Source organism: Entelurus aequoreus, linkage group LG08 (assembly GCF_033978785.1).
Source record: "Entelurus aequoreus isolate RoL-2023_Sb linkage group LG08, RoL_Eaeq_v1.1, whole genome shotgun sequence".
In the NCBI taxonomy this organism is placed as follows: Eukaryota; Metazoa; Chordata; class Actinopteri; order Syngnathiformes; family Syngnathidae; genus Entelurus; species Entelurus aequoreus.
The window spans coordinates 20,949,002-20,972,080 of record NC_084738.1 but is presented as its reverse complement, the minus strand read 5'-3'; the positions used below and the strand labels follow the sequence as shown (position 1 = coordinate 20,972,080).

General features: G+C 38.8%; 2 protein-coding genes across 4 annotated transcripts in view; both read right to left on the bottom strand.

Moving 5' to 3' along the window:
* nlrc3 (NLR family, CARD domain containing 3) overlaps positions 1-17,654 on the bottom strand; it is a 54,136-nt gene extending 36,482 nt beyond the window's left edge. The window contains exons 1-6 of one of the 2 annotated variants that reach the window (XM_062055906.1): positions 17,427-17,654; positions 10,384-10,518; positions 10,052-10,318; positions 3,067-4,789; positions 1,377-1,463; positions 757-840 (exon numbers count right to left, since the gene is read on the bottom strand). In XM_062055906.1, the coding sequence (XP_061911890.1) occupies positions 757-840; positions 1,377-1,463; positions 3,067-4,789; positions 10,052-10,318; positions 10,384-10,518; positions 17,427-17,619 (2,489 nt within the window). In that variant the 5' untranslated portion in view covers positions 17,620-17,654. Of the gene's footprint in view, positions 1-756; positions 841-1,376; positions 1,464-3,066; positions 4,790-10,051; positions 10,319-10,383; positions 10,519-15,060; positions 15,162-17,426 lie in introns of those variants that run through there. The other variant, XM_062055907.1, reaches the window with a different exon arrangement.
* si:ch211-183d21.1 (uncharacterized) overlaps positions 1-23,079 on the bottom strand; it is a 145,161-nt gene that overhangs the window by 73,025 nt on the left and 49,057 nt on the right. The window contains exon 12 of one of the 2 annotated variants that reach the window (XM_062055908.1): positions 19,623-23,060. The exons of the other annotated variant lie outside the window; for it this stretch is intronic. Coding sequence (XP_061911892.1) covers positions 22,997-23,060 — 64 coding nt within the window. The 3' untranslated portion in view covers positions 19,623-22,996. Of the gene's footprint in view, positions 1-19,622; positions 23,061-23,079 lie in introns of those variants that run through there. 2 annotated transcript variants of the gene reach the window in all.

Sequence of the window (23,079 nt, the reverse complement as noted above, 5' to 3'; positions counted from 1 at the left end):
AGGCAGGCCCAGAACGTACCCCCAGAAATATACATACATATATATATACATACACATAAACATACACATGTACACATACACACACATCCACATGCATACACATACACATATATATACATACATACATACACACACACACATACACATACATATACACAGTTTGTCAGCCCCGATAACCACCACGCGCGCGCGCTGCCACAAGTCACCACATCAGCCACCCCCCTGCACCAGACCCAGCAGCCACGGGCGCCCACACCACAAACAAACGGCAGCAGAAACAGCAGCCACAACACTCCCAGACAGCCAGCACCATCCAATCAAATCAAAGCGATCAAAAAAAAAAAACGCGACCGGCAACCACACGCCAACAGGATCACAGAGACCAGCCAGCGCCAGCCCGCCAGCAAGCCCAAACGCCAACACGCAAACAAGAGACACCAACACCCCCCACCAAAAGACCCCACCACCCCAACCCAAACCCGCACAAACACACCACCGCCCAAACAACCGAGACACAGTATCCAGACCAGACACGGGCGCCGCGCCGCCACCACATCAAGTCGCCAACAGAGACCCCACAGCGCAAGGTCGGGCCACACGGGCACGGACCCCACCCAACAGGAAGCGAGACCCGCGCGACGCCACACACAAATAAATAATAAGATTAAACAAAAATAATAATAATTTAAAAATAATAATAATAATAATAAAATGAAATACAAATTTCATTGCAAATCTAACAACAAGGAGGCTCACTTGAGAGACGTTAGGGTCCGGTTCACCATGAGGCCTCGACTCAGCGCTCGTACACCTTTATTGCCGATATCATTGTCTGCTAGACTGTTACAGAGAGAGAGAGAAAAAAACATTCTATAATTAAAACATCCATCAACAGCAGCTGCACCTTCACCCTCACAATCTCCTAATCAGGCTCACCACTAGATTGTAATTGTTAAGTGTTGTTTTTTGACCAGTCGCAATCAGCAGCAATAATTATATATAGTGGTTTGTATAAAAAAGGCAAAAAAGAAAATGGTACATTTGATTCCCATTGATTATGTTCACAAAGGAACTAACTATACCAAGATCACAATCATTAGTTTATTCCACTGACACAAAAAAAGGACTATTTTTTCATTTTCACAGTAATACAGAAAAAAAAATACGTCCTTTTTAGGTTCAATAAGGGAAACTTACTTTTGCTATTTTGTTTTTCAAGGGATGGTTGGCAACACCTGTCATGTTTACCAGAGTACGTGCTCTATGGAAGGCGTTACTGATATTCCTATTATATTATTCCCTTTACAAAAAATGTCCATATTAATTGAGTAATTGCCACACACGTGATAACAGTGTTGCAATTTTAATTGACTTACCTTATTTTGTGAATGTGACAGTCTTTGGCGCTCAGGAGGCTTCCCAGTAATTCCATGACATCGTCTTTGAAGTGATTACTTTCTAACCTGTTGTGTCAAAATATAAATTACTTCTTTGTTGTGGGAGGTATTTTACTTTCTTTCTTTATAATAGCCTATAAATATTTTAAAATATAATACAGAGCATTGGTTTGATCGTGTACAAAACAAATACGCCGTATGATGATGGATCTCCTTAATGTCCGTATAAACAAATGAAACTTCCATCCATCCATCCATCCATCCATCCATCCATCCATCCATTTTCTACCGCTTGTCCTTTTTGGGGTCGCAGGGGATGCTGGAGCCTGCATTTATTTTATTTATTTTATTGGAGACATTCATTTAAGATACATGTGTTTTGAGTTAAGAGCTCCGTTGAGGTACTACGCTAATATTAATTATTAATTATTATTATTACAAAAGATGACAAATAAAAGGGTCCAAGAAATAGATGAAAGGCATTACTATTTGTTAAGTTGTCGCTCATAAAAAGCTGGGACGTTTGCTTGCATTAAAGAATATGAAGTATACTCTAGTCTACATCTTTCAGGGTTTTTTGTATGAATTTTTGAACACATTGGTCATGAGGTTTTATAATTAATGCAAATTGTGATTCAATGTCTGATTAAATATAATGAAAAAGGAATTGATCTAATTATTTCATAAGGCATTACCTATCATTTATTACACATGTTCCTGACTATTATAGCATGTTAACGCCAGTTTTATCTATAATATCCTTGGTATTACTTTATTAATTATACAAGAATTCTGAGTTTTACTGCTGTACTTACTTGTCATTTTCATTATTCAATATTGATATCATGTTTAATTTTTCTATCATTTAATATTGTTGTATTTTTATTGTTATATTTATTTATCATTATATTGTATTATCCATTTCTGGATTTTATTATTGAATTAAGGTATCATTAGCACAATATTTTTCTATCAACTTTTTTGCTTTGATTTGTATTTCGTTACTAAATAAGCCACCTAAAAACTCTAAAAACTTTACAATTACACATTTGTATCGTTATTATAATTATTTAATTAAAACATGTAATTAATATAATCAAACAATTGTTACTGGACAACAGAAAGTAACCAAATGATCAGTTTTGTCATCTTCCTATACACTCCTTTCTAGACATTGGTGTATAGATATTTTAATGCTGCTCGCATGTTTCGAATAAACCAAACCAGTGCTATATATATATATATATATATATATATATATATATATATATATATATATATATATATATATATATATATATATATATATATATATATACGTTAGGTCAGGAAAAAACACAAGAGGCTATATCATCCCTACAAGCCTGTTTCATAGGCTTCCCTGCTCGTCAGGGGAAACCTGCGGAACAGGCTTGTAGGGATGACATAGCCTCTTGTGTTTTTTCCTTACCTAACATATATTCCGCTCTACCCTGGTATTGAGCACTGTATAACGGATAAACCACAGAAACCTTGACTATATATATATATATATATATATATATATATATATATATATATATATATATATATATATATATATATATATATATATATATATATATATATATATATATATATTTGATGTACAGTAGAGGTGTCTTCCATCACTGCGTGTGTTTGAGCTAACCTGAGATGGCGGCAGTAGAGCAACTGTTGCAACAAACATTTGACAGTGGTATAGTTGAGGGACGCTGTGAGGTTTGTTTGTTCGCCGCACTCTGGAGAAACATGCAGCAAGTAGCCCAGCACCACACAATTAGCGCGCGTTAGCTTCCCCGCCAGGCTCCCGAGCCTCAAGTCATCTTCCACGGCCCGCAGTATCTCTGCGTGTTGCATCTCCTGCAAACAATACACCAAGTTGACGGCACGCTGGGACACCAGAGCATGGCCGCCGTCCAAGAGGTTGTGTACAAAGCCTGCTGCCCATGACCTCTGGCTGCCATCGTCTTTGCCCAAAAGCCCAGCCAGAGGCGAGAGTGGACACAGGAGGCCCGAGAGGAAGCGAGCAAACACATCCAGATGTCCATCCTCAGCTTGTTGCGAGCGCTGAATGACACTTTTGAAGTGATTGTGAAAACCAATTTTGGGCCAGGACATGGTGCTCTCGGAGAACAGGTCAAAAATGGCTCGCTTGGATGAGACGAAGTAAAACGTGGCCGCAAGAAACTCCTGCAGGGTTAAATGAGTAAAGCGATACGTTGTGCATAAAACCGCCTCGTCTCGAATAATCAGTCCGGCGGCGAGGCTATTGGGAGTCAAGAGCGGGTCTATCCCGTAGGCTCTCAGGTCCTGCTCGCTGAAAGTGTATTTATATTTTAGGAGTCCATAAAAGGCAAGACGCCCAAGATTCCCGAGCAGCTTACGATTGCTCCCGTTCAGCGTCTCCACTTTAAGAGGCTCCCTTCCTCTCGGCTCGCCCGATTCTGCCTTCATGCAACAAAAGTGGGCATAGAGCTCCGTGCAAGTCCTTGGAAGGTGTTCCTCCACACCATCTTGGAGGAGATACTTCATGGTGTCCGCCACCACCCAGCAGAAATACGGCGTGTAGCAAAACACCATCAAGTTTTTATGGCACTGCAAGTGTGTCCAAATGTTATGGGCAAAATCCGACTCAGGGATGTGATGGTTTAGGAAAACCTGGATGTCATTTGGGCTAAATCCTGGTACCTCAGTCACCCTGTCCACTAATCCTCCCGGAATGAGTGAAGCTGCTTTAGGTCTGGAGGTCACCCATAAAGCCACACCTGGAAGAAGATTCCCTCGAATAATGTTCGTCACCAAGTCCTCGATGGGCACTTCCTTCTTTGGGTCCTCACAGGGGGGAGCATTGGAGAAATTCAAAGTGCAGCGGAACTCATCCAAGCCATCAAATATGAGCAACGTCCGGCAGGAGCTGCTCAGGATTAGACCAGGGTCGCTTAAATGCGGGAACGCCATCCTTACCAACCTTTCCGCTGAGAGCTTCTCCAAGAAGTTCAGCTCAGAAAAAGTGAAAGGCAAGACAAAGCTGACATTGGAACAGATCGATCCTTGAGTCCACTGTAGGATGAAGTCCCGGACCCTCGTGGTCTTGCCGATTCCACCTACTCCGATTGTGAGGGAGACCCTCGGAGGTAAGCTCACCCTCGTGAGGGGTTCCAAGAGTCGGTTGAGGCTAAGCTCTCTGAGATGATTCCTCCTCCTACCACGAGTGGCTCCCACCTGAGTCAGGTCGTGCTCCTTCTGCTGCAAGTCGGAAAGTCCCTCCACCAGAAGTAAGTCTCTGGAGGGGAAGTTTCGTTTGGGGCTGCTGTCTCTCCGATGCTCGTAGCATCGCAGAAGGTTCTCTTTATGGTCCTTCAACATAGAATCTACAGAGGAAGAACACATTGAGTCATTCATGTGGGCGCTAACGTCATATTTCATTTATTTTACCTAATATTTTACGGATTTACCAGTAAAGTCTCAAAGTTTGGCTAGTCGATCGCGATCTTTGAATGGAGTACAATATTTTGTCTTTCTTGTTTGTGGTTCATATTGCTGTGTGGAGGCCTACTTGCTCTTACTTCGCATATGACTGATGGTTGGTTAGCTGCTGCGTGCTGTCAGTCAATTTTGGAAAGTAACAGCCCCAAAAAGAAAATCTTGTGGGCCGTCTAAAAGGGCAAGCTTCAGCCTGAGCGTCCGTTTTTCCGCCTGGCCGCAGTGTTTGACTTGTCTCCATTCAATAGCGTAACATAATTTTTGAATGTTTAGGCCCCACTTAAGTTTTTGTTGATTTTGGCAGCGCTAGTGGACAAAAGCTGTAGTGTTTTGCCCGAAGGAAGACCACATTTCCCATGAAGATCAGCGCATAGCGTCGTAAATCGTAAGAAACTACTGTCACATACAGTACACACAAACTGACACGATAATACTATGATGATTCAGAATGACTGATCTTTCCACAGTAGGACCCCACATATTTTACTCAAACTTTATATTTGTGGTTCGCAGTCATTGCATTGTTTTTTCTTCATACAGTCCTTTTGAGTTTGTTGCGTGGCTGGTCGTGTCAGTCACTACGTTTCCATGCACTAAATGGCTCTGATTTCTCAAATAGTAAATTTTTTTGGCTTTTCACACCTACATGTGAAGTCCAATTGTCCATGCACACTCTCTAATGCGACTATTGGTCATACGCTGTGTGCCTCCCGTACACTGAGGGGCGCCTACTTCCTTTTAGCGTGGATAAATGTAAGGCTTTTCTGGGTTGACCTATGATGTCACACCAGGCAACCATGGCTCCATACAAGTAAACAGCGTAGCTCTGTAGTACCTGAAATCTGCTGTAATATTGGCACAAATTACAAGTATTACGTTTTTGATGGCTATGCGGATGTACACTACCGTTCAAAAGTTTGGGGTCACATTGAAATGTCCTTATTTTTGAAGGAAAAGCACTGTACTTTTCAATGAAGATAACTTTAAACTAGTCTTAACTTTAAAGAAATACACTCTATACATTGCTAATGTGGTAAATGACTATTCTAGCTGCAAATGTCTGGTTTTTGGTGCAATATCTACATAGGTGTATAGAGGCCCATTTCCAGCAACTATCACTCCAGTGTTCTAATGGTACAATGTGTTTGCTCATTGGCTCAGAAGGCTAATTGATGATTACAAAACCCTTGTGCAATCATGTTCACACATATGAAAACAGTTTAGCTCGTTACGGAAGCTACAAAACCGACATTCCTTTGAGCAGATTGAGATTCTGGAGCATCACATTTGTGGGGTCAATTAAACGCTCAAAATGGCCAGAAAAAGAGAACTTTCATCTGAAACTTGACAGTCTATTCTTGTTCTTAGAAATTAAGGCTATTCCACAAAATTGTTTGGGTGACCCCAAACTTTTGAACGGTAGTGTAGGTCCGAAGCATGAAAGCTCATTTATAGCTCTGTGGATTGATGGAAGGAGTTTTGAATCCGAAGGAAAAGACCGTTCCAGATGAAGTTGCTATTGTTCTGGACTATCCTGCCAGTTGTGTGAAATACAGACTTATTATTAATCAGTTTAGCATGCCAAAATGCAGCCTGGGAAGGTTTGTGTACACTTTGTTATTCGCCTTTATTATACCTACTTCATTCTCTTTACTCTCATTTGTATTTCGTTCAGGAGTCTGACTGAAGCCGACATTCTACATTGTCTTACCTACCATCTTAAATTCATCTCTGCTTCTTTTTCTCTCCAATCGATGCACTTCAAAATGTTCTGTTCTTTTGCTTTGTGAAGAAGATAAACAGTCTCATCTTCATTACAATTGTTGCCCATGTTTTTTATTGAATGGTATCTGCCTACGGGTTATGTCCCATGCGATGAGACTGGTGCAAGCACCATACGAACGGTCCCCTCCGGCGGTTGAGGGATCTGATTTTCAATCACATAATCCAGGTGTGTTAGTCCGATTTATCAAAAACCGAACATGGGTTGTAGGATGACCATGAATTGATTAACGTGGACCCCGACTTAAACAAGTTGAAAAACGTATTCAGGTGTTACCATTTAGTGGTCAATTGTACGGAATATGTGCTGTACTGTGCAATCTACTAATAAAAGTTTCAATCAATCAATCAATCAATCAATCAATCGAGGGATCTGGTTTTCAATCACATAATCCAGGTGTGTTAGTCCGACTTTTCAAAAACCGAACATGGGTTGTAGGATGCTTTTTTTAGTGCATGCAGATGCACTGAGTGTGTAACTGCAAATTATCAAGCTGGTGGCTATTTATTGCTACTATGCAAACATTAGCATTAGCATGTTGATTTGAGCATCGAAAATTATTTACTAGTCCAGCAGGAACAGAGCCAAGGCAGCATCGGTCTGAAATCCCTCCCCATCTTTGAGCTCAAGCCAACGAGTGAAAGCCGGGCCAATGTTGATCTTTGACTGTCCTTTTTTCCGAGTCGCCTCCCCTTTTCTTTTTTTTGTCTCATCAGACAAAACTTATTTTTTGTTGTTGTTGTTTTGGAGCTTCTGCCAAGACAGCAGTAATTGCACGTATGCGTTCGCATTGACCTGCGTCTTTTTAACGAATTGGAAAAGGGGGAATGGGAAAAGTTTTTGTGTGGCAGGGTTCCTGCCACACTCCTCAAAGTTGCTTAGCGATACAGACCTCCTCAGACCATGACAGAGGTGTCATTCAACTAGTTGTAAGTTGATGTAACATGTCTATCTGTGTTGGCCCTGCGATTAAGGGGGACAACTTGTCCAGGGTGTACACCGCCTTCCGCCAGAGTGCAACTGTGATAGGCTCCAACACCCCTGCGATCCTGAGACGGACAAGTGGTAGACAATGGATGGATGGATATCTACATGTGGAAAAAATTGCAATATGCATTTTCTTGCATTTGGATCATTCCAGACGCATAAATGCGCTGCTGTGTTGTATCAGCACGCTAAAAATAGTTTCTGTTGTCTATAGATTTTGATTCTATGTTGCAGAAAAGGTGTTACAAATTATATATGTGTGCTGCTTGTTCAACATTGCAAAAGCCAACATGTTGGAGAACCTAATAATTTGGAGGGAAATGAGTGTTTTCATAGGCACATAATGCCGGTAGTGCATGCAAAATCCTCATTTAAATGGGGCAGTTTGCACCACTTTTGCACTTGTTATCTTCTGAAGGTTTGCATGTATTAAAACCTGATAATACACACAAAGCTATATAGTAGAAAAGGTGTTACAAATTATAAATCTGTGTTGCTTGTTCATGCAGTCTTAATAGATCACATGCAACATGCCCACGATTACTACATGCAATTTTATAGTTTGCACACGCTCTTTAGCACTTGATATTTGGATCTTAGTAGTTTCTGGGCCTCATGTAACAACAGTTGCGTAGCTTTCCTACTAAAAAACGACATAAGTTCAAATCCAGAAAATGGCGAAAAATTCAGATGTACGCACAAATCCAAGCACATTTCTTTGTTACGTTGCAATCTACTCGGAATCGGTTGCAGGAGGTTGCTTGGCTTGGCACGCCCAGACTGCGCCCTGGCCACGCCCCCTTATAAATATGCAAATCATATTGAAAGTCGACATGTGACTGAGAACTGCGCGCTTTGTCCAATCACAAGTGAGTATGAGGTGCTTCTTTCCCGTGCTTGGAGTGAATGACAGCCAGCGAAAACCGCAGACAGGCTGAAATTGTCCCCCCAGAAGGCCGCCAAAAAATATCTGTTTCTCAGCTATGGTCCGTACTTAGTTGTAATACACTTTTCCACCACTTGTGGCAGTAATGACAATATCAAACAAACAGACAAAGTCTGGAGCTTAAGTCAAAGAAGTTTCTGAAACGCAGAAATTATGACTAAAGTGGTGAAGATGTATTTTCATTTGCACTTTAATTTTACTGACAATTTAGTTAAGAAACATATTCGTTATTTTAGTTTATTAATTTTATCACAACATAATTGGAGGTACATGTATTTTCCGTCCTTTCTTGTACTGTAAATTTAGTTACTACTTATTTTTCTAATCAGCCTGACCTGAGCCTAAGATGTATGTGATAAATAAATAATATTATTTGTGATTAACACATGGTTTTATATAACTTGACGAGGTTATAAACTGTAAGTAGGTTAGATATGATTGTTGAATATGATTAAAATCAAGAGTAAGATTACTTACACAGTGTTACTATTTAAGTGGACCCAGAGGCCCTCTGTATATTGTACTATATACTATCTGCAAATGAGACTCAGAAGTGTAAGAACATATCATCAGAAGACAATAAATTATGAAAGCTTACTGGATTAATACTTTTGAACTTTTTAAACATCTTGCAGATGCACTAAATTTTAAATTGACGCCTTGTGCAGAATTGTTATTTTTGGAATTCCACCAAACTATCAACAAATTAAGCAGACTGTGGAGGGTGGCGTGGCCTGCGGACCTGCAGCGAAGCGGGGTGTGCCAGGACCGGCTTTTGAGATCGGTGGCAGTTGCGTAGAAGGCCCACCTGAGCCTGCTTATCTAATCACCTGTCGCTCTGTTAAAAGGCAGCAGCCGGGGAGGAGAGAGGAGGTGGGGTTGGAGCACGAGCGAGAGCGAGAGGGAGAGCGAGACAGACCAACGCAGAGACAATTGCTGAAAAGCACACCAAAAACAATTTATTGCAAAATAAAGAACCCTGAAAGGAACTGTCATGTCCGTGCTTGGTGGTCCGAAGAACCCGGAAGGGAGAAACCTCCACACAGACTTTTAGGGATAGTATCGCCTTTGCATCATTAATAGCTCGTAAAGGGATTTGATTGGAGTGGAAATCCCTATGGCTTAAGGACCTCATGTTTTTCTTAGATTTAGAGGGGAAAAAAAAAAAAAACAACTGCCTGTTTTTTCAGCACCTGTAATTTTTATTTTTTAATTTTTAAAAATTAAATATTTAAAATTTAAAAAAAATAAAAAAATTAAAAATTTTAAAAATTTGTAATTTTAAATTTTTTATTTATTTGATTTCCATATCAAATAAATCAATAAATATTTTTAAAAAAAAGAAGACAATCTTCTTTCGCACTCGTGCATACGCGATGTTATCAACAACCAGACGGGATACATTGTGGTTGTCCACATAGTCCAACTGCTCACCGTAGTTCTTGATGAGTTGTGCCGCTGGAGAATCGGAGCCCTCTGTGAAGTCTCTGATGGCTTCAGAAGCGTGCGAGTCTTTTCTGGCGCAGACGTTAGTGATGAGCATGTTGACCTGCTCAGCCAATCGACCCGCTTCTTTGATCCGACTCTCTTCGGTGGAACTCAGCAGGTGCGTCTTTCTCAAGTGTCGCAACAAGCCCTGCAGGAACGGGGCGCTGGTGAAGCGCCGCAGATGGTCTTGGTGGGTTTGGACCCAGTCGAGAGCTAGTTTGGGGGGGGGAACATTAAAATCATCATTTTGGATAACGTCTTGAATTGGAATGCCTCACCTGGGGGTTGTGTCTTGGACGGTGGCGAGCAGGAAGTGGACTGAAGATACACATAGCAGTCACCCTGCCAAGTTATGGCTGTGCTTCTGTCCAGGATGGGATTGTAACGAGCCTTCTGCTCCATGATGAGCTTTTCTGAAAAAAGTGACACTTTAACATGAGCGTCCCTCACGTGAAGGGACATTCAGGGGATGGTCTGCATGTCAAGGAGAAGAGATAGAAAGAATATGCATATGCAGCAAAGTTGCAAGACTGTAAAACAGGGGTCTCCAAATCACGGCCCGCAGGAAGTCCCAAGTTAAAAAAAAAATATATATATATATTTTTTTTTCTTTATTATAATTTTTTTTAAATCTGTCCTTTCTAATCCTTTTTCTTGCTACACTCGGTGTTTCCTAGCCACTCAGGCAAATCATATTGTCTAAAAATGCATTTTCCCGTCGATGACGTGACATCATCCCGCTCGGAATATGTATATACAGTAGCGGTCAAAAGTTTACGTACACTTGTAAAGAACATAATGTCATGGCTATCTTGCGTTTTCCAATAATTTCTACAACTCTTATTTTTTTGTGATAGAGTGATTGGAGCACATACTTGTTGGTCACAAAAAACATTCATGAAGTTTGGTTCTTTTATGAATTTATTATGGGTCTACTGAAAATGTGAGCAAATCTGCTGGGTCAAAAGTATACATACAGCAATGTTAATATTTGGTTACATGTCCCTTGGCAAGTTTCACTGCAATAAGGCGCTTTTGGTAGCCATCCACAAACTTCTGGTTGAATTTTTAAAGCACTCCTCTTGACAAAATTGGTGCAGTTCAGCTAAATGTGTTGGTTTTCTGACATGGACTTGATTCTTCAGCATTGTCCACACATTTAAGTCAGGACTTTGGCAAGGCCATTCTAAAACTTTAATTCTAGCCTGATTAAGCCATTCCTTTACCACTTTTGACGTGTGTTTGGGGTCATTGTCCTGTTGGAACACCCAACTGCGCCCAAGACCCAACCTCCGGGCTGATGATTTTAGGTTATCCTGAAGAATTTGGAGGTAATCCTCCTTTTTCATTGTCCCATTTACTCTCTGTAAAGCACCAGTTCCATTGGCAGCAAAACAGGCCCAGAGCATAATACTACCACCACCATGCTTGATGGTAAGCATGGTGTTCCTGGGATTAAAGGCCTCATCTTTTCTCCTCCAAACATATTGCTGGGTATTGTGGCCAAACAGCTCAATTTTTGTTTCATCTGACCACAGAACTTTCCTCCAGAAGCTCTTATCTGTGTCCATGTGATGTCAGATGAAACAAAAATGTAGCTGTTTGGCCACAATACCCAGCAATATGTTTGAAGGAGAAAAGGTGAGGCCTTTAATCCCAGGAACACCATGCCTAAAAAAAAAATTCTCTACCAAGTTTTGAACTCGGGGGCTCGTATGGTGTCATTTAATAATAATAGATTAAATTTATATTGCGCTTTTTCTATTGTTAGATACTCAAAGCGCTCACAGAGAAGTGGGAACCCATCATTCATTCACACCTGGTGGTGGTAAGCTACATTTGTAGCCACAGCTGCCTTGGGGTAGACTGACGGCAGCGAGGCTGCCAGTTTGCGCCTACGGCCCCTCCGACCACCACCTACCATTCATTCATCATTCATTTCACCGGTGTGAGCGGCACCGGGGGCAAAGGGTGAAGTGTCCTGCCCAAGGACACAACGGCAGCGATTTTTTGGATGGTAAGAGGCGGGGAGCGAACCTGCAACCCTCAGGTTTCTGGCACGGTTGCTCTACCCACTACGCCACGCCGTCATTTGGCCTGATTTGGCCCCTGGACTGCCAGTTGTATACCCCTGCTGTAAAGTATATACAAAGTAAAATTATACACATGAATCAAAAATGATTATTACAAAAATGTTCATAATAGTAATTGATTATATAATTATATCGCAGTACTGTATTAACAATACAAAAATCCTATTGTTGTGCCTTAATTATGCAGGCAGGATTCATTTTTAATACATACTTAATTGCCAGATTTGATCATTTTTCATAGAAAAACTACTAGAATAAATTAAAAGCTCATTTTAATTATTTAAAGACAGCTGACATATGTAATGGGTATTGCTTCTTGTACAATAAATGTGTTTATGTTAGGATTTATTTGGTATGTAATTGATATTTAATGTATTATTCATATTGCCGCGAGCAGCCTTTCTCATGTTTAGTGACATTTCTGGTTCGTTGGTTATGACATTTTTTTCGCTTGAGCAACACAAAGAAACTTTTATTTGAACTTCGAATTCAACCACTTTTTTTTTTGTTAGCACTTTTAGGACTGCACTGGTTTCTATTAATTTGGTTCAGTTATTTCGCCACATGAGGTGCAGTGAAGTGTTTGAAACAGCTCACCAGTAAAAATAATAAAAATACTTTCAAAGTATTTCGCTGACTGTCAGTTATATAATATACTCGCTTGACGGATGCATGAGACAAATGGCTTCCTGTGTGGTCTGTTGCTCATGTCAACATGACCTCAAACAACAGAACTCAGGTAGCAACGGCTTTTTCATTGTTGATTTTTAAGGAAACCTAACAATGAATAATAAACAATATGCAAAAGTGACAGCATAGACTCCGTAGTGAAATTTTAAGACCCTTTCAAAATTGCAAGAATTTATATTTTTCCAGTGTTAGATCTTACAATTTTGAATGGAGCTTCAAAACGCAAGAAGAAGAAATGAGAGCGAGACAAAAAATAACGTAAGAATTTTACTGAAAACAAGCATTCAACTGAAATAGGCTGATATCAGCAAATCAAAAGTTTAAGACAGGGGTGTCATCGAGGGCCACATCACAATAATGGCTGCTTTCAGAGGGCCGCTTTTTACAAATGTATTTACATTATACATCATACATTAACCCAGACCTGGGCAAATTAAGGCCCGGGGGCCACATGCCCGTTGAGCTTTTCAATCTGGCCCGCCGGACATTCCCAAATATTTTTTTTATATCTTTAAGATGGAAATTGTAGCTGCCATTATGATGTGCAGTCATGTTTTCTAATGACCGTAAATCTTCAACTATACAAAGTAGTTCAATGGTTGGAATCTGTGCTTATGGATGATATACCAGTTACTATGGTAATCTAATTAGTTACTATGGTCATCTAATTAGTTACTATGGTAATCTACGTCACAGCAGCTCAGACGAGGCACCAAGCAGTGTGGGCGGGAAGCGTTTCAACAGACGCGGAAGGAGATTTTCACACCAAAGTTCTAAAGCTTAGTGATGTATAGAATAGAATAGAAAGTACTTTATTGATCCCTGTGGGAAATTCAGCAAATAGCAGATGTATCAGATTGTAGGTGCCTTTCACTTGATTGTAAAATATGTCGATCAAAAGGGGGTGTGACATTCATATTTTGTCAATATTCAGTGTTTTATCGTTCATAGAAAAAAAATTAAAATTCCATTACGTTTTTTAAGGCGGACTGTCATAACGTTTTTAGCATTCAATCAGACATTATTGTAAGGTTTTGTATTAGTGTTCCTGAAAATAGATATACCGGCCCCCAGACACATTTTTTTCTCTAAATGTGGCCCCCGAGTCAAAATAATTGCCCAGGCCTGCATTAACCTGTGATTAATCATGATTAATCGAAATGCATATGCATTTCATTATTAGATTTTTTTTATGTATAACTTGCTTTAAAATCATAAATAAAGGTGACAAGCAGAAATGTAACTACCGTATTTTCCGCACTGTAAGGCCGACCTAAAAACCTCCAATTTTCTCAAAAGCTGACAGTGCGCCTTATAATCCGGTGCGCCTTATATATGGACCAATATTCAGCCACAACAGGTCTCGCAACTACGGTAAGCAGCCGCCGACTTCATTTTCCCCCGTAGAAGAAGAAGCGCACTTCTTCTTCTACGGGAGAAAACGAAGTCGGCGGCTGCTTACCGTGGTTGCGAGACCTAAACTTTATGTAAAGACCCAAAAATGGCTCCTATTAAGAGACACGCTTACGACGCAGTGTTTAAACTCAAGGCGATCAGCCACGCAGTAGAACACGGGAATAGAGCAGCAGCAAGAGAATTTAACATTAACGAATCAATGTGCGGAAGTGGAAGAAGCAACATGATGACCTGTGCCAAGTAAAGAAGACTAAACAGAGTTTCCGAGGGAACAAAGCGAGATGGCTACAGTTGGAGGACAAACTGGAACAGTGGGTTGTTGAACAGAGAGCAGCAAGTAGAAGTGTCAGTACAATCACTATTTGTTTTGTTGTCATTCCCTTTAGCGCAGCGCCATCTAATGGATGCATAACGTAACCCCAGCCTCTACTGTAGCGTCTATTCCAGGGGTCGGCAACCCAAAATGTTGAAAGAGCCATATTGGAGCAAAAATACAAAAAACAAATCTGTCTGGAGCCGCAAAAAATTAAAAGCCATATTACATACAGATAGTGTGTCATGAGATATGAATTGAATTAAGAGGACTTAAAGGAAACTAAATGAGCTCAAATATACGTACAAATGAGGCATAATGATGCAATATGTACATATAGCTAGCCTAAATAGCATGTTAGCATCGATTAGCTTGCAGTCATGCAGTGACCAAATATGCCTGATTAGCACTCCACACAAGTCAATAAAATCAACAAAACTCACCTTTGTGCATTCACGCACAACATTAAAAGTGTGGTGGACAATATGAGACAGAAAAAGAAGTGGCATAAAACACGTCCTAGGAAGTCGGAGACAGTTATATATGTAAACAAAATACGGTGAGTTCAAGGACCGCCAAAATGAGTAGGACAAAACGGCGCTCGCCAAATACTGGAATCAGTGAAGCATGTTTAATATAAACAGTGTGCTTTATAACAATTAGGGAGGTTTGTGTCATGTTTGTCCTCCTACAGAAACCATATTAAAACCCAAAATATTTTTTTTCCCGTCATCTTTTTCCATTTTTCACACATTTTTGAAAAAGCTCCAGAGAGCCACTAGGGCGGCGCTAAAGAGCCGCATGCGGCTCTAGAGCCGCGGGTTGCCGACCCCCGGTCTATTCTATGCGCCTTATAATGCGGTGCGCCTTATATATGAACAACGTTTTAAAATAGGCCATTCATTGAAGGCGCGCCTTATAATCCGGTGCGCTTTATAATCCGGTGCGCCTTATAGTGCGGAAAATACGGTATTTGTTTTTATCTCACAAAAATAGTTTTGCAATACAGTATGTAATAATATAATTGGCATGATCAGATAATATTAAAGTTTAAAATATGCATTTTTTTCTGTCAAACTTAAAAGAACGAATGCATTTAATAAAAATAAAAAAAGTATTTTATTGAAACCCATTTTTTCCAGGCTTTCGGGCCACATAAAATGACGTGGCGTGCCAGGACTGACCCCCGGGCCTTGAGTTTGACACCTGTGGTTTAAGACCACACCACTTACTTTTTTTTTTTTCAATTTAAGGCTCTAAAGAACCTTCTTAACAGGCACAGGCACAGAGATTTTGGGGGGTGGGGGTTCAACCCAGTAAAAAGGCACCTGGTGTGGCGTTGTTGACTTCAGGATGTAGAGACAAGATATGGCGTGCAGTTAATATGATGATCTACTCAACAAATCCTAAAACTAGTGCAGTGTGGGAGTGCACAGAAAACCAACACTGCTGAGTCGCAGTACCAGAGGACAGGGCTGGCAATTATAGCATCCTAATTGGCAACCAGGGACAGGTGTGTCCTGATTGCCAATCAATGACAGGTGAAGAAGCCAGCGCCCAGACTGAAAAAACCTGTAAAAAAAAAAGAAAAAAAAAAAGAGGCGAACAGGAAATGGAATACAAGAGTGTCGGACAGGAAATAAAATAAAATACATGAACATAAGAAAAAAAACCTGACACACCCATTGCGGAAATTATTCATAAATGTATTATTATGATAAGAATCACAGCAGATATTTTCTACTACTACAGTAACAAATACAAACTCAAATCATCATATTGAATAAATGAACATGTGTGTTCAGTAGACATTACCTATGACATAGTTGAAGCATTAACAGCATCACTAAAATACAACAAATGGAGTCACCAGACTGGAATGTAGCTCAGCTTAAAGGGGCCCGAATGTGCAAAACCAACTTTTCTTACCTGTTGGTTTTCCACAAGGACTCAAATATCAAAGCATATGTAGGAGGAACTGCACTGCAAAAACTGAAATCTAAGTAAGATTAAACATCTCAAATAAGGGTGATATTTGCTTATTTTCTGTCAGATAAGATAATTCTTCTCACTAAACAGATTTTAAGTTAGAGTGTTTTACTTGTTTTAAGGGTTTTGGTCCTAAATGATCTCAGTAAGATATTACAGCTTGTTGCTGAGATTTGATGACCTATATTGAGTAAAACATGCTTGAAACTAGAATATCAACCGTTGCAAATATGTGTCATCAACACTCACAAGTATAAAACTACTTTTTCAAAGTAATAATTTCTTATTTCCAGCACGGAAAAAAAAAATCATGACTTTGACACAATTGTGTCTCATATTAAAACAGATGACAGCCAAATGGACTTTGCTGTTTTATTTTCAATGAAACAATATAAAATATGTACTCATATAGTAGTACAGTTATTATTAGTGAGGATATACTTATTTTAAGGTATTTTTGGGTTCATCGAGGTTAGCTAATTTTACTTGTTTTGGAAAGTCTCGACAAGCCAACTTTTCTTGTTCTATTGGCAGATAATTTTCCTTAGTTCAAATAAAATACCCCACATTTTTTCTTTTTTTTTTCTCTTGTTTTTGAACACTGGCTTTTTGCAGTGTGACTACCGACTCATTTGTATTCTTGATTGCCATGTAAAGAAGCGCAGTCTTGCAACATGTGATGCTTGATTTGAGTGACTATCACAGTGCAAACAATCAAGACAGTAACATTTATGATGTACTGAACAAATACGCTTTGGTGTGAAGGCCAAGTTGTAGAACATGCAGTCACGCTCACTCCGCCATTCATAAAAACACTCACCGCTGGGTTTTGTCCTCAAAATATGGAAAATGTTGCCACTTTTGTTGCACCCTGCCACAAAGACATAATGGCCTCCGAGGTGGCCTGCAGATGACGCTTTCAGGTGCACTATATTTGCTATCCACTTGAGCGAGGACTTAAAAGAAGCGACCAACCCTGAAATAATTGCTGCGGATGACACGTCGTGCTGCATCCCCTCGCGCGCTGATCTTCTCTTCCTGTGTTGTGGTTTGTCTGCAAAGGCGTTCAATGCTCCGAGTGTCACGTAGTTGAAGGCCTCGAGTGTTCAGGCACCAATTTGTCTCCATTATGTTCCCTGGTACATTTACTAATGCGACACATCGATTTATTTCCTCAGCCAGTTAAATACGGATATTATCATCTGAATCATCCTGGATTCAAGCAATAGGATGATATCTACACAAGCATAACATGATAAAAGTAGATCAAATGACACTCGAGCGATCTAAGCATGTTAAATGAGGCAAAAGAAAACGCTCGGAGGGTAAGATGACCCGTGCAGTTAGAGGGTGGGCAAATCAAGCGCTCCTTTTCTCCCGTAGCACCTTGCTAAACTTGCCCTGTGCTCATTGTAAACAAACATGGCGTCGATTGTGTGGGACTTCTTCACTGTTTCAGAGGAAGACTTTCCGCATGCTGTTTGCACCAAATGTTCTGTAAACATTCTACAAGGAGGTTAAAAAAAAAAAAAAAAAAAAAAAGTCACACTTTAACACATCAAACCTTATCAGCCACCTGGAATGCCGGCTTGGCAATGATGGTGTTTTGATAGCCTACAAAGACGTCTGCTCCTCTAAAGAAGCAATAAAATACTCAATGTGACAAAAGTTATCGATTCAAACCCAGAATGAATAGAATACAAATAAAGACAGAAATTAATCAAATCAGCATAGAAAAAAAAGAATAAGTTAAATTAATGTTGGCTTTAGCAACTATCTTATTGGCAAATTGTATACAACTTTAAATTGTAAAACAAAAAGATGTGTATTCGAACTGACAGGGCAAAATATATTTTGGACAAATAAAATCTATGTGGATATGTTTAGTGTTAATGCCTATTTCCTTCTCAATAAGCTGTTATGCTGAGGAATTGATTGATTGATAGATTGAAACTTTTATTAGTAGATTGCACAGTGAAGTACATATTCCGTACAATTGACCACTAAATGGTAACACCCGAAAAAGTTTTTCAACTTGTTTAAGTCGGGGTCCACTTAAATTGATTCATGATACAGATATATACTATCGGATATATACTATCATCATAATACAGTCATCACATAAAATCATCAGAGTATATACATTGAATTATTTACAATCCGGGGTGTGGGATGTGGAAGGAGGGGGGGGGGGGGGGGGGGGGGGTTAGGTTTGGTTATTATCATCACTTCAGTCATCAACGATTGAGAACAGAGAAATGGACATTGAAACATGAATGAAATGGGTTCCAACATTAGCACGGCTGTCATGGCAATGTGAAATGTATGGCGACAGCCTAATCACACGATAAAATAATTCCTCATTCGTGTTTGCATATTGTGGACTACATGTACCAAGTTATATGGCAATCTGAAACGTTAGAAACAGTAGCCTATATAGGCATACCTTGGTAAAATGTCTCCTCTTTAGTTTTGGGTCGAGCTGGATTCGGCTACAGAAGTTGGACCGTGATTGCAGTACCATTTCTGGCCAGATTCTTACATTTGGTTCCTTTATATAGTGACAAAAATCAAATTAAGAAACATATAATGTAAACAAGATGACAGTAGGGAAAAAAACCTGATGAAATAAAAAAATGTGCAATTTTCAAATACAATACAAAATTCGCAATCTGGTATCTGACAGTAAACCAAATATATATAAAAAGTCAAATCAATGTTAAATAAAAAGAACATCATAATAATAATAATGTACAACTGGAAAAAAAATACAATAACATTAAATGAAATGTGCAATTTGACAAAGATTTTAATAAAACAATGTCATACAAATAGTTCAATATTCTGACCCTTTTTTTAATCTTAAATATGCATGTAAATTTAACTGTATAACACTTATCTGTGTTGGCCCTGAGATGAGGTGGCGACTTGTCCAGGGTGCAGCTGAGATGGGCTTCAGCGACCCCCCGCAACCCCAAAAAGGGACAAGCAGTAGAAAATGGAAAATGGATGCATGTAAATTTAACTATGTTCAGTTTGAAAAAAAAAATGTTTTCTTTTGAAATGTACAATCTGACACTCGATTCAAAAGTGGAAAAAAAATCTACAAAGCCTGAAATCCAACAAAAAAGAAAGAAAGAAAAAAAAAAAGATTTCACATGATTTGTTTTTTTTAAAAGCACCGTCTCACATTTGATGATCCCAAAAACATTATGGATAACATTAGACATAATCTAAATGTAATAATATTTTGTTTTTTGGAGAGAGATTCTTAAAAAAAATAATAATAGTAAGTTTCTCAATACATATTTTTTGCTACCCCACTAATGTGTCGTTAACACCATACGCCAATAGGAACACCGTAAAATATAATGTGATTATTAAAAAAAAAATAATAAAACGCAATTGGAGGGCATACTGCAAGAGGTCATTTCATATACTGTACAGTGCAATGTTGTGCAATTGTGTGACCACTAGGGGCATCGCAATAATCGTGCTCAGGACCTGAAATGTCACAGTGTGGATATAATGTGACAATTATGGTATGATGTTGCCATGGTGATGCCCGTAAATCCCCACTGGAAAGCTTGTTTTGTGCTGCACAGCTTGAAGCTATATTTAGACCTCTAAAGGGGAGCACAAAGTGCAAGGTGTAATGGAGGGGGAAATGAAAATAAAGGATTCGACAAAATACAGACATTAAGCAAAAATTATGAAGGATAAGAAATACTGTAAGTGTGAGGGAGCTTTTTATTTCAAACCTGACTAGAATGGACAGAAGAAAGAAGCAAGAACTCCCCTTTCCAGTTTTACGTGTAAGTGCAAGACTACTTTATACACAAAAGTAATCTTTTAATACTGATGTTTTTTTTTCTGTGAAAAAATTGGACTCAATTAAGTTTTTGTCCAAAATCTAAAATGGTTGATGAATTATTTAGACTGTACAACAATTTCCTAATTTCACAAAACATTTAAAAATGTACTATTTTACAAAATTAAAACATAAAAGATACAGTATAAAACTTTACAGTAAAACGGTCATTATACATCAAGCAATGCTGGCTACCATGTGGCCAGGTCAGGTCAATAGGGTTTATCATTATGATCAATAATAATATCAATTATTTTAAAAATGTGGGAAAAAAATACAGCCCATTGTAAAATACAACAAAAATACTTTTAAAATCAGTTCCTGGCACTTTGTGCTGGCACTAAAAAGAAGGACTAGAGCCACACTGAAATGAATATAAAATAAATATAAAAAATAAGGTCGCAATATACCATTCTTATTTGTTTAGTTTCTTAGAAAAACAACAATATTACAAGAGTAAAGTCAAAATATCCTGAGAAAAAAGTCCTGTTATAACATTTTTGAGAAATACTCACAATTTTGCGTAGCTAATGTTAGGTCAATCATAATATTGCAAGAATACATATTACCAGAAAAATAATAATTTGACAATATTATTTTTTTTTTCTTTAATATTCTAGTTAAATTATGAAACATTTCTATGAGGTCAATGTTGTAGTTTAGCAGAAATAACATCAGAATATTGCTGAAATAAAACCCTCATAATATTACAAGAGCAAATTAGTAATGCTGTAATAATCAGAATTTTTTAATTTTACACATAAAACATATTACAAGAAAAAAGTCGTAAAATGAGAAATGCATGAGGAAAACAATCATAATTAAAACAAGGCCAATGTTGTATAACAAAATATTACTGCATTACAACAAAGTCACGATATTAAGGGGTAACAATACCAATTAGTACATTTAAAAATTTAATAATGTAAAAAATCATAATAAAAAATATAATAAGAAGAACATAATTACCAGTATATATGCTGTATAATAATTTATGAGGAAAACAGTTTGGCAAAATAATTATAATTTTAATGAGGCGAGTCTTGTAATTTCAAGCTCAAACATCATAATATTATGAGGGTAAATGCACGCCACTACATTGTAATTTTACAAAAATAACATTGTTAAATTACAAGGAAACAGAAATGCATTAGGAAAATAATTATAATTGAACAACATAGTCACAATATTAAGCGATATAAATCATAATGAAGAAATGTAATGATGTTTAATAACATAAACTGCTTCATAATAACAATGGAATAAGATACGGATGGGATTCATATGGCCCCATTCCTGGGTGGATCTCGCATGAGAAGAAGAGGGTCGGGGGTTAATTATTGCAATCCAGTCTGCTGAAAATGATAGAAAAGGCCACTCTACATAGCAACTAACGGTGTGGTCAAAATGATCTTAAAAGACATTTTAGGATATTTAACACTCTAGTGCCATCTGGCGGCTAAAGTGGATAGTGCACGCCCCAAATTGGTCACGTTTCATGTGTCAGGTAAACTGTGACAAATGTGGCCATATAAATCCCCTTCCTACTGTAATGTATCATATTTATGAATATATATTTTGAATTAGAAATGTACATTTTGATAGTGTTTCTTTTGATGATATAACTTTTTTAAATAAAAATACAAAGCCGATCAAATATTTTAAGACACTTTCTCATTCACAAGCATTAGTGTGTGTTTCAAAACTTTTGACTGCTACTTTTAATTCTGTAAATCTTCTCAGGATCTGATGACTTTTACTCTCATATTATTATGAATGCAAATAATAATTGTTCAAGTCAGAGTGGCACTAATACTCCTTTGTAGGACTGCCTTGCAGCGCTTGGTCCCTTTGCAAGTGAGGGCCCAGCTGTATTCATAAAAGGCACAGCGGACTATTTTTCATCTCGGATTTCGCCAGAAAGCTCAAGCAACATAAAACAAAGCCCACAAATAATGAATTAAAATTATATTCCACATCACATCCCTTTTCTACTTCAGTAAAATGTAAACAGTTTGCTTCACGTCAGTGGTTACAGTTCATCTTTACGCCAACACCAGGAAAGAAAGGACATTAAACTTCCTGCTATCGGCTCGTTTTTCTCCCACATTAAGAAAAAGGAGCTTTTTTTCCCTCTCAAGTATCAACATTCCCTGCACCTTTGTGCCAAAAGACCACGCTTCAAAGTCCTGTTCACACAGCAGTAGCACACACTGACCTTTAGAAAAAAATGCTCTGTCATCATTTTCAGCATCTCACACACACACACACACACACACACACACACACACACACACACACACACACACACACACACACACACACACACACACACACACACACACACACACACACACACACACACACACACACACACACACACACACACACACACACACACACACACACACACACACACACACACACACACACACACACACACACACACACACACACACACACACACACACACACACACACCAGACATGACCTCCTCCTAATCACTTCTACTTCCTGGATTATAGATCTGATAGTCCCTCTGCATTCTCGCTCAGCTCCATGGTGGAATAATCCAAAGGACGCCTAAGAGCATAGTAACACT